We start from the raw sequence: 13,120 nt of genomic DNA on the forward strand, positions 1-13,120 counted from the left end.
TGCGGTGTTTGAACACCGCATGTGAGGTTGGGGGGTTCTGAAACCAGGTTTTAATTTATACATACAAGGTCAGAAATATGCAAACCACAAATGCAATGTTGTTAGTTAAATGTCCCTTAAGTGGAAAGTTGCAGTAGAAGCTGCTGTTCTGGGGAATATTTGACCACTCTGGACCACACATCACTACATCTACAAAATAACTTAAAAAAGGGTTGTGGCAAATGTGGCTAATTTATATTTTACCACAAAGTGAAACAGCAAATACCAGCAGAATATTTGCAACTGAATCTGTGCATTAACATGTCCACAATTAGTGAATAGATAGTGGATAGTTTTGAATGCATATTTTTGGGAGGTTTAGTTAAAACCGTGTTAAAAATGTGTCAAAACTATCCTGTGTAGAGGCAGTACATCTTACAGCCACCAGAAAGGTGTATACACACACACATAAATGTATATGTAAATATAAATGTATTTACATTTACACATGAAATCAAACCCAGCCAGAAATCTTCGATTAGTAGAACGTTATGGCTTTTGGACTTTTGGAATGTTCAGTCTGTCAAATCTTCGAGACGTTTCCAAAATGTTTTGGTAGTCATATTTTAAAAAGTAATGCAAGTACATTATTTAAACAGTTTATCATCAGTGTCAATTCAGAAAATATTCTAAACAAATGCTTCAGTTACTAATTAAAAAAGAAAAATCATATTCATTAGATATTGTTTATTAGTGTGATATCAGTGTAATTATGTATCAGTTGTATTGATGCTTTTTATTTCATTGTATTTTATTTATTGTATATTATTTCTGTAATGTTACAGGCTATCCTTCCTGGAACCTTTAAAAAACACAGCTGATTGTTCCCATCACGTTCTCTGCTAGCTAGGAAAACACTGATAATGATAATGATAGGTCAGTCTTCACAGTGGATCTGTCCGACCACTGTTAACATCTGCTAAGGGTCAAATGCCTATGAAAAAATGATTAAAGCATGATCTACTGAAAAGAGAAAATGATATATAAAGCTGTTTATCTTAGCAGTATAGAAACATTACAATGAATACATATAAATAATTAAATAAAAACACTGTGATTGTGTTATGTGAGTGTGTGTTAGCTTAACCATTCCCAAACCTCTCATTAAGTCCACTTTTTACAGCAACCATCCAATCCCATCTAATATCTAGTTTTATGTAAATTTAATACACTGTCTGAAGTTCACAGAGAAGTCAGCAACCACACAGCAAATTTGCTGTGCAAATCTGTGTCCTTCTAACTGTGCTCTTTTAACCATCATACCAACAGCTCTTGTTATTTTTCCCATGCTTGTGTTTATTTGCACTTATTCTAATGTTATTATACTGTGTTTAACAGGCTAAACAAACACATCCATTGCCGAATAGTGTTATTAATAGTTGTTAGTCTGGTGAAAATGTCTGCACAATGCAAGAAACATGGGAAAAACCTGTATGATTGACTCTACGCCAGACTTAAATGACCCCTCTGATCGGATTGGCATAATTAAAATTAAAATTAAAATTTCTTGTTTACTGTACAATGTTTGTATTATAGTACTATAACTAGTTCAAAACACACAGGTACTGTTTTGCTACATCCTAAAGATGCTTTCCTAAACACGGTTTAAAACCCGACTGCATTCCTGTTCGAACGTATTCATTTGTGAAACAGTTTTTTATCTATGTGACAACTGAGGATCACTCTAGTTGATTCTCATGGGTGTCTGGTTACGATAATCCGTAATGGGGAAAAGTCTTTTTCTTGTCGGTTTTATTCACTCAATGTGTGTCAAGGTCACATTTAAGTTGCAGACAAGCAGTGTTTGTGTTTAGCACACAGCAGAGGAATCTGCCTTCCTCAACATTATTCAAATCCAGAATAGATTATTCCATTAGGGGGCACAGTTGAGAGAGAGAGAAAGAGAGTGTGCGCAAGAGAGAGAGAGAGATGCACGATGACACGTAAAACAACCAGCCGAACTGAAGACAATACAGCGCATTAATGCTTGAGTTTTCCCAGAAGCAGCCTGTAGAGTCCTGTATGAGTTAACAGACAATGCTTCAGGAAAGCATTCAGCGTATGAGTTAACTGTCTATCAATGCTGATACAATTTCAGTGTTATAACAAAGAGGGCAATTATTCTCTGCATGCAATTAATTCACATGCATATGCATAATAATGTGCCGTATATGCATATCATTCCGATGATAAGTAAAACGCAAAACTGTTATAAAATAATGACAATAAAAGGCAAAGCTTTGGGGACGTATTGTTATATACATATGTATGAGCCTATAGAAATGGGTCTGCATATTATCCAGCATATTAAATTATTTCAAATTGTAAATATTTGCACATATTTAGAGGGATTCAGATAAACAATTCCATTTACTTAAGTCCTATTCAAACTTTGTGACTTTCAGCAGAGGGGCGTCATATTGTAGTTATGAATAGAGGTTGTCAATGATAATGTAGCACTGAATTTCTGCATTTGGATTAGTTGGATTAGTGTGTGTGTGTGTGTGTGTGTGTGTGTGTGTGTGTGTGTGTGTGTGTGTGTGTTTAACATTCGATAAGTCTGAAAAACAATGTATAAAGGTATGACACAATACTGAAATACTTTCAAGTAAACTTTTCAAATGACTTTAATCAGGACAACATTTCCAAAATACCATTTATAAAAGAAGCTCACTCTAGGACTTAAAAGTGCCGAAACAGGTTCTTTGGAGTGATGCCATAACCACTTTTAGGCCCCTTAAGAACCATTCAATAGAGTGTTGGAGGAGGAAACAAACATTCTTGTAAATAAACGAGTGGTGAGCAATGTTTTTAGAGTTTACACAACCTTCACATAATGTTAAAGGTTCTTTTAGAAATTCAAGCTTTGTCCTAGAACAGAACATCCGAGCCAAGAACCATTCAGGAACTTTCATTTTTAAGAGTGCCCTTCTTGTGAAGTGTCTGTCTGTCTAAAGAAGATAACCTTCCACTTGTTTTACTTTGTCAGAGTGGTCCGTTCACGCCGGGGTTGCACTGCAGTAGGCAGTGTGCTGGGACAGTGGCTCTACGGTTGCATCATTTACTTTACTCATGCTTTTTGTGGAGGCACAGTATGGAAATCTGAAACTTGATGACCATCAAAGATTCATGAAGGAGAACAGTGCTATATTTAGAAGGCCTCCCAAGCAGTGCACAAATACCTGAAATTAAAAACGCTCTTATGGACTTTCACCTATGGATGATATGGCTAGTCAGTAAAGCTTAAGGATTCTGGAACAATAAATAAATGAAGTCACTAAGCACAAAAAGCTCAAACAAAATACTATTATAAATGCTATTAGTCATTTACTGTATACCCAAATAGCTCATCTTATACACCTAACCCTCTTGCCTTGCTTAGAGGGTATATAGGAAATTCACATTTTCATCACGCAGTTACTGCAGATTACTACAAACTAATACAACAAAACTAATTGCTAATCTGCCAATCATTTTAAAAGCATTAAAATTAGCATTCCTGTACACTTTATTCCTAAATTTCTAAAACATCTAGTTCAAATGGGAATACACACAATTTTTTACATAATGTACCTGGAAACAGCACAGAGAAGCATAATTAGCTTAATGACGCGTGATCTTTATTAGCAGAACAATCATGTATTTATTCACTACACTTAAAGTGAAAACACAATATTTACAAAACAAAACCTTTCAATAAAAAATATCTTATAATTACAATAGTTTGGGCATATAGATATTTTCTTCCGCATACATTTATAGAACATCCTATTTCCCCCCCCCCCTCCGCCCCCCCCCCCTTTATTTACAGTATTATTCCTCAACACATATTTTCCTTCTTTACAATATTAAACAGTTTTAATTGCAGAGAAATCCCTGTTGAACACAAATCACCTATTTTTAACAATAGATGACAGAACATTTTTAATGTTCTTAACGGATGTTATTCGTAAAGCTTTACAGTCTGGCGTTTCTTAGTAAAAATTCGACAAGAGTTTTTATCCTGTGTGTCTTTAGAGTCAATAGAATGGCAACTCTCAGCACTGTGAGAGAAAGAGAGAGAAAGACAGAGAGAGAGACACACACTGAGAGACACAGCGAGAGATTTCTTTGTCCAAATTGAGCTTTTCTCCTCGACTGAGACCGAGCCGACTGAAGGGAGAAGAAAGCTGGCTGCCTCGGCCGTCGCTGACAGTTAACACTGAAATGTTTATATGTTATGGTTTAGTAGCCATTAGTTTCAGGACTGCTTTGCAATCCCTCGTTGTGATTGGGCCTGGTGTGTGTCGGATTCCCTGCCGAAGCTCAGCTTGGCTTTGGACGGGCTCACTGCACACCTGTGAGAAGCGAATGAATAGAGGGGGTGTGTGAACCGCGTGCTGCAGACTGACTGGCGCCACCGACAAAACAGAGGGCATGCTTGATCAACAACCCAAAACAAACCAGGTCAAACAACAAGCGCTGTGCTCCACAGGCCGGGGCTGCTACACTCACTCTCCCCACACACACACAAATGCATGTGCACACACACACACACACACACAGCTGCAGGCAAACCAGTCTGGACACTTCACCTTAGAGCCACTGCTTTAACCCTTCTGTTAGTGAGATTGCTACACTAGGGACATTTATTGCGCAAAAAGTACAGCTGTGTCCGAATGCTGCCAGTGTTCCCTCACTTACAGTACAGCCATTATGGATACAAGTGAGCACATAAGTAGGCCCACAGAATGCAGTGCTTAGATTGAAACCAATGATAAGCGTTTGGCTTCCTGGGTTCAGGTTAGGCCTAATCCTAGACTGAAAAGGTTTTTCAATGGTGTATCACCACTGATGTTACAATGTAGTCCCAGACTAGGGTCAACTACTACTATCAATAATCACTGCTATCAGTGCATCACCGCATTCATTCATTCTAAATGCACAGCTATTGCTCTTCCTGCTGTGTAAGGCTGCTCACAAATTTCCCTGACAGGCAGCGCCTGAATGTGTGGCATTATACAAATTCTAATTCACCTGGTAAAAGGTACTGCCACAAGTTCCTATCAGTCTCTGTAAGAATACTGGCCCCTAGCAGGACAAGTAATAGTGACCCTTTAGTCTTCCTGGATGACTGGAGTAAAGGAAGTGAACTGTCCATCCTGGGCTGACCGATGCAGAAGAAAATACATCCTACTTAGAAGAATAGAAGATTCTGAAACTAAATTTAGAGGCTATTCTTGGCCATGAGTGGACGGTTTTGACGGTCAGTTTTAATGATTAACAAAACGATGAGGTTTTTAAATAAATTCAACAGAAAAATAGCAACCCTTGTAAGAGTGAGTAACATTTTTATTTTTATACTGTGACATTGTATTCCCTTTTTTATTTAAAATACTAACTGTGCTTATGTTCATAATCATTTGCAGGCTATCAGTACACAGAGGCCGAAACTGGGGGGCAAGAGAAAGATCCTGTGCCGTATTCCTATATATATATATATATATATATATATATATATATATATATATACATATATATAGGAATACTATAGTAGGTCGTAAATATATATACAGAATGTAAACAGTGATCTTGCTGCAGATGTTCAGAGTAGAATTCGTGCACTTACCATTGCGATACCCTTCAGCGGCACAAAATCGTGTCCTCCTGTTTATTGACTACTGTCGTCCTCTGAAAACAAAGTAAACAGAGTGTAAGTCCCCACATACACAGATAGACACACACACACACACTATATGAGCCATAAGGAGAACTGGTTACTGCACATGCGCAGTACCTCGCAATCAACTGCACTTATCCCTAGAAACCATTAACAATGAAAAGAGTTTTTGGAAATACGAGGTCACGTTTTACATGTTATATCATGTGAAGGAGAAAAGACAACACACACACTCACACTCACACACACATACATATACATACAGGTTGCTAGCAGTCTGGACATGAGCAGCATGACGAGATGCGCTCAGTTAGCCACTGTTTCCTAAACCTGGTGAGCAGCCCCTCCATTACACATTACAGTCTTCTGCTCTAACACACCCATTAAGTGTGTGCGCGCTCGTGTGCGCGTGTGTGTGCTAATTAGCTAATGAGTTCAATCAGGTGTGTTTGGAGCAGGAGAGCGAGAAAATAAAACTGTGTATCAAATGGGCTAATTCACGAGTACGGGGTTGGAACACACACACACACACACACACCTACCCCCACACACGCTGTGTAAGGCGATGCAAAACACCAATCATTCATCTACTACACGTATCATACAGAACCACACACCACCGTGCCGAGCGACGTTATTGATTTCTTTTCCCACCCATATTCCGGCAAGCCCCGCCCCCAGCGCTACGATAGGCTAGGAGTTCTCACTCCCGAGCAGTCTGCGGTCTGTACGAACTCCTAGCCAATCGTAGCGAGGCAAAGGCGGTCCCAGCGCTCGATTGGCCAATCTCAGAGCGAGCGGGTGCGTCTCTCCCGAATACGGGTGACATAAAAAATAAGAAACCCACCGCAGCTGGCCGCGTTCTCTCCTCCAAAACGCTTCACCAAGCCCAAAAACATGCCACCTCCAATCCTCACCTGCTCCGTGTTGAGCACGGCCAGGGGCGTGCGGGCAGAGGCGGGCCTCCACAGGGCCGGCTGCGCCTCCAGGGCCAGCTGCAGGTCCAGGATGTAGTCGATGACATGCTGGAGGATCTCCACCCGGCTGACTTTCTTGTGCGGCGGAATGGTGGGCACCAGGCGCCTTAGGCGGCTGTAGCAGTCGTTCATGTCGTGATGAAGGCACAGCAGGTCTTCCTCCCCCTCTTCCGTGGCGCAGTGGGGAGGGTGCATACTGGAGGAGTCCTTGTTGGGGCGAAGAGGAGCGGTAGCCTTCATCTTCCAGACGAAACTCCAAAATATGAGCTGGTGGCGGTGGAGATGGTGGGGCTGGTGAGGGAGTCTGTTCTGCCTTTTGGTTGGTGCTGGTTAGACAGCGAGCGTAAAATCTAACATGCAGTGTTTCTGGTGGTCAGAAATAGAGAGGGGAAATGATGGGGACGGACTCTAGTCTGCGGTCATCCTCTCGCTCTGAGCCGCTCGAGCGCGCAGCGTGCGTCGTGGAGAGAGCAGTGGAGTTGGCGCTGCGGATTTATAGCAGGGAGGAGGCGCCACCCGCCGGAGCGCTGACAGGTCTGGGCGAGAAGGCGCTCAATCAGGAGCCTCCTCATGCCTGCGCTCGAGCAGCAGCAGCACATAGGAGGGGGCGGGGCCACGGGCTGCGGTGGGTCTCTGACAGATTGGGGTGGGGGTGTGGGGGGGGGGGGCGCGGCGGCGGCGAAGTGTGTGTGTGTTCGCGCGCGCGCGTGTGCGTATGTGTGTCTTTATGGTCCTTATGCGTGTCTGCTTTTATTCACATCTACATTATTCATATCTATAATATTACTATTATTATTATTAATAATAATAATAATAATAATAATAATAATATTACTACTATTACTTAACGCATGGGTGGTTGATGTGTGTGTGTGTGTGTGTCTTAGTGGTCTTTTTGTGTGTTTTCATGTGTGTTTGACAATTTTTCTAACAGTATTATTATTACTGCATGCATGGATGGCTTAACGTGGGGGTGTGTATGTATGTATGTGTCTCTTAATGTGTGTATGTGCCTAACATTTATGGATGGCTTTATCTGTGTATTTGTAAGCTAATCTGATTTATGTATGTGTGTGTGTGTGTGTGTGTGTGTGTGTATGTGTGTGTATGCATACATGTGGGCTTATGACAGTCATTTAACCCTCAGTAAGTAATATGAGAATAAAATGCTTCAGGCAGGCTCAGTTCCCTTGTGTAGGCTACCTGAAAATACAGTGTGCTCGCACATACATATTCCCCATTGAAAGCCCACAAGCCCACAAGCCCGCAAGCCCTTGCCCTGAAGTGTTCTTTCCATTTACCAGGTAAATTCATCATTTCAGTAAAGTGACATTAGCCCACATGTCAGAGTGGTTTGACGTAAAGCAGAGTAATGGTAAAAGTGAAATGATTTGTATAGCTTTTAGCTTCGTTCACACACACAACACATGAAATCAGAATTACTGAACCTTAACATAGGGGTGGGCATTATGGTTATATTCTATTGTATTCTATTACCAAGATAAATGAACACATCATTATAACACAGACAAACACAATAACTATTTGTGCTGGACACCAATGGAAGTTAACCTCCACTTGTAACCTAACCGTCTAGTGATCACATACATACACACTAGTGATATGCTGTTCGAGTGTGGATACTGTCAGCACTTTAGGGACCTCTGTATTTCTGTATTTCATCACAAAGAGAGTATAATTAGTCCTGGTTAACTGGTAACAATCCAGTGTGTGAAAAGTCACTGTACTGTGTTTGATAGTATTTTTCTAATGTTTCTCTGCTGGGCCATTTTTTAAAATAATTAAACTGGATAAATATTGTGATGTTCAAACTATATGGTTGAATATGTTGTCGCTGTCATGCAATTTTTTGTTGTTTTCCACCTTTTGACATACACCAGTGAGTCATAACATTAGTACCACCTGCTTAATATTGAGCAGGTCTACCTACTTGAGCTGAAAATTGTAAGGGGGGGGCGCCATGGATGGCATCAGGGAGCCTTAGGTGCCCATGACCCTGTCGCCTATTGTTTTGTAGAAGTTCTGATCCAGTTGTCTGGTAGTCACAATAGTGTGGTGGCTCAGATCCATATGCTTTGCCATTTTTCCTGCTTCCAACACATCACCTTCAAGAGCTGACTGTTCACTTGCTGCCTAATGTTTTCCCCCATTTTTGTAATTTTAATCTGAAGGTTGTGTTTACATTTTACAATGAATGGCCCAATAGGAATATTCCAAAATGACTGGAAATAAAATCTTTTTACATTTATTTCTATTAAAAGATAGGGTTTTTCTTTCTGTAAAGTTTAAAGATTTTTTTGCATGACAGGGACAGTACATTTGCAGGGATAAGATTCCATTGAAAATATCTTAAAATATCATCATATTATATTTTCACCATATCACCCAAACCTATTTTAACATAGTCACAATTAATATTTCTTATCAGCTTAATCATTTGACCAGTAAACATTGGTGACTGGTGCACGTTTGTGTTCACTGCTTTCCACTATCTAAGCTCACCCATAGACAAATGATGAGATCATGGTGCAGATGAATCTACTGAGATCTACTTTAATCTCAGTAACTACTATTCTGATGTTTGCAGGCCTCTATACTATTTTTGTATGAGGATAAACAAATGTAGCTTTTCATCAGCCTTCCAGGTTCTTCACACTCTTTGGCAGCCAATTCACAGTCTCCTCATAGGCCGGGGTCTGGTGCCAAACCCCATGATGTCACTCATTCACACAGGGCTCTACTGATTGGCATTGTATCGCATGCAGCGAAGGCCAGAGAACACTTGGCTTTTTACAGGCGCTCTGGAAGCCCTGGAAGCACATGCGAGACTCGGCTCTCTGCCTCTTCTCCATCTTCTTTTGGCATGTTGTGGCCCAGTAGAGCAAATGGAGATAGAAGTTGTACATGTTAACTAAACAAAGTCTCAAAAGTTTCTTATGAAAATGCTGTCTGCTTTATGCAGGTGGGTTGGCCAAACAGCCTCCAGCGTAGCAGGTGCAAAGGGTTTGCAAATAGCGCTATCAGTCATGTTCTGAAAGGGGGATAAAACTCCAGCACCGGCATCCTCCTACAATAACAAAACCACTTACCGTGCATAAATCCCTACAATTATCATATTACCACAAAAATACCTACCAATTAGGTGTTCTTCTTGTTTAGTCAGAACTGATAATGCTTCATTTGAACACAGATTTCCCCTGGGCTAAATAAGGAATAAACTAATAAAGAATACAGTGGGATAATAAAGTACAGCCTAAGGATTTATTAAATGAATCCATAAATGTTTCATTTGGATATTCCCAAATATTGTCCACAATGCCACATAAGACCCATTTCTGGTTCGATAAAGACAAAAAGTAAATGTATAGGTTTTTAACCAACTTAAAGGATCTTTACACTCACACTTACATTCACAAAAAATATGCTTTATGGAACCATAAATGCATTAAAATGAAAATAGCTTCAGCATAATAATAAACTAAAATAATCATAATCATAATCATAATAATCAAATTATCAGTCATTCAATCAGCAAACACATGTGACAGTATTTTTTAGTATCAAAAGGTATTTGTGAGTTCCTAGAACTCAGACAAAGGTGTAAATAATATAATAATATAAATAAATATGAATATATCTCCAAACATACATGAAACCCATACATTCTATTCATATATATTCTTATATATAAACTGTCATACATTATAGACTCTGTGGCAGTGTATAATGATGATCAGGTGTTGCACATATCAAATCACATTAGTGAATAATTCCCTTTCTATTAATGTTGTGTATCAATTTTAAATGCCAATCTATCTCTACATTAAGAGTATAAATGGAGAGTGTAAGCATGTGTGGCTGCGGTAGCAGGTCAGTCGCCATGTTGACCTTGTGGAAGTAAGTGGAGTGTCCAGTGAGCTGGAGAGGACTTGCTATCTCACTATCTCATTCAAAGACAGCCCTTCAAAAGACTTGAGTGGATGAATCTTTGATGGTGACCTTTCCTGGAATGCCTCACCCCTCCCCCCTTCTGTCTCTCTCTCTCTCTCTCTCTCTCTCTCTCTCTCTCTTTCTCCCCCCCCCCCCCCCCCCCCCCCCCCTCTTTTCTCCCTGCATGTATCCCTGAATTTGGACACACTGTAGCTGCTTTGTTCCTCACACACTGTGCGGTTAACATAGCCTTTCATCTTCAACACTGGTCACTAAATGCCCTCAAAACGTCACAAACAAAATATCAAATTTCATTTAATTATCATATCAAGTTTATATATTTTTTATGTTGATGACTACTACTGACTTGAGATATATGCTCACAATTATCTATAAACTTATACTTTGTGAATTCAACTACTAAGGTGCACCCATTTATAGTCTATAGTCTATAGACAAGCACTGCCAGTAGAAGGGGACAGTCTAAAGCACCTGCACATGAGCCTAATGTCACCATGCCCGATGCTTAGCAAAGATGGGAATAAAGCCCGCAGTACGGGGGAATTGAGCAGTAGAACTGTGTTCTGTGGAATGATAGAGCTCCATCCATCCACTACTCCAAGTCGGAGTAGTGTCTGTGATCCAGAACTAATCACCCAACATCAGTTCCAGACCTCACTAAGGCTCTTGTTGATGAATGCAAACAAATCCTTGTAGCTAAGTCACAACATGCAATGTACACTGGAGGGTGTATACCCCTTAATAATGCACATTTCAGAACAGGTTTTAGATGAACAGGTGTCTGCAGTGGCACAAAAGGCCTAGACCTATTTAGTCCTAGGCGGCTAAATGAAGCTGTGGCGCAGTGGACCTGTGTTCTCGGGAATGATGGAGCTTTATTAAAAACGTTTGGGATGAAATGGGGAATGATGAGGTTGGGTGGTGATCCTCCAACATCCTGACCTCATTAACACTCTTATTGCTATTTAATGCCATCAAATCCTCACAGCAATAGTTTGAAATCTAGTAAAAAGCCTTTCATGAACAGTAGAGACAGTTACTCCAACAATGACCCCCCTTTTAATACACTTGATTTTGGAAGAAATAAAATGAATGAGCAGGTGTCCCGATACTTTTGTCCATATGGTGTGTATAGTTCTTCACATTTCTAAATTTGTCTGGTGGGCTCAAAGGAGACACTGCAATACCCCTACAATTGGCAGATACTTTAATAAAACTAGATAGATAGATTGTGCAACCACACTCTTATCAAAAAGATGCTACAAAGTCTTATTTGAGCAATACCATAGAAGAACCACATTTAGTTCACACGGAAGAATTATATGTGTGAAGAACTCTTACCTACAATGTTAATGTAAAGGTTTCTTACCAATTTAAAGGCTATTTATACTCTGCTCTTTTACAAAACTGGTTCTTTGTGGAATAAATGGTTCTTCTATGGCAGCACTGAAGTAACCCTCTGTAGCACCATCATTTATAAAAGTGCAGCGCATTCTCTTAAAGATCACCTCATAGCTGCTGAATTCATATAGATAAATAGGTAAAAGACACTTCCATCAGTAATGCGCACAAGAATAACTGTTAGTCTTTTGCAACATGTGTACACATGCAAATCTGCTGCCCTGAGGCCAATGTATGTAATTACCCATGTGCAACACAATTGACCTGAGCATTTTATCACCATGCATGTGCATGCTAACTCCCTTTCAGTTCCGTAAACCACCTGAACTTCCCTATTCCACACATTTTACACAGTTAACAAGCATGTAGCCCACTTTTTTAGCATGAATCGTGGTCCACTCAGTCAGTCTAGAATAACATCATCAGTAGCCATGGCAATTCTTGAAATTTAACTGTAGAACTGTACAGTGAGTAAGAGAGCAAGTGAGAGAGAGGGAGAGAGAGGGGGAGAGAGAGAGATATTACAGATAGTCCAGAGGGCTGTCTGAGGACAAGGGTGGTTTTTCCATTTCTCCATTAGTCCTTGATGATAAAGTTTGCTCAGTGTGTTTTAATCTCTATCGTCTTCCTGAGAAACAGAATGACAGCCGTTTTCTTCCATTTACACAGGTGCTTTACTATTTACAGACAACCCTGCACAAGCATCTGAAGCACAAGCACGGGACTACACACACACACACAGACACACAGATGCACAGACACACACGTGAACACACCATTCACACATTATGATACATTCATTATAAAAGTTAACCGCAGACAGCATAAATAAACTGGGTTAAGCAGAGCTACTGTATGTGAACGATAGCTAGGTGCTTTCCAAAAAGTAGACTAGCCCTGAAGATTAATGTCTGCCCACACACACACACACCTACACACACATACACACTAGTAAACACTGTTCTCTGTGCAGTGTGAACCCTCCACCTTTTGCTTATTTTAATATAAGACCATAAACACATCAATATCAGTAATATACTAGAATTATTATATTATTATATTTAACAGGACA

The 13,120-nt window shown here is 40.2% G+C and overlaps 1 protein-coding gene across 2 annotated transcripts; it reads right to left on the reverse strand.

Moving 5' to 3' along the window:
• Window positions 1-3,838: 3,838 nt before the first annotated feature.
• On the reverse strand, window positions 3,839-7,222 carry id4 (inhibitor of DNA binding 4). Of its 2 annotated transcripts, none has more exons than XM_072678777.1 (3): window positions 6,546-7,222; window positions 5,648-5,709; window positions 3,839-4,376 (listed from the first exon to the last, which is right to left on the reverse strand). In XM_072678777.1, exons 1-2 carry the CDS (start codon window positions 6,913-6,915, stop codon window positions 5,690-5,692), a joined length of 390 nt encoding a protein of 129 aa, XP_072534878.1. In that variant the 5' UTR covers window positions 6,916-7,222; the 3' UTR covers window positions 3,839-4,376; window positions 5,648-5,689. The 2 variants fall into 2 exon arrangements, with proteins under 2 accessions (XP_072534878.1, XP_072534879.1); XM_072678778.1 differs by having other exon boundaries at window positions 6,616-7,211.
• Between the last annotated feature and the right edge of the window lie 5,898 nt (window positions 7,223-13,120).

This window comes from Salminus brasiliensis, chromosome 5, assembly GCF_030463535.1.
Source record: "Salminus brasiliensis chromosome 5, fSalBra1.hap2, whole genome shotgun sequence".
NCBI classification, from domain to species: domain Eukaryota; kingdom Metazoa; phylum Chordata; class Actinopteri; order Characiformes; family Bryconidae; genus Salminus; species Salminus brasiliensis.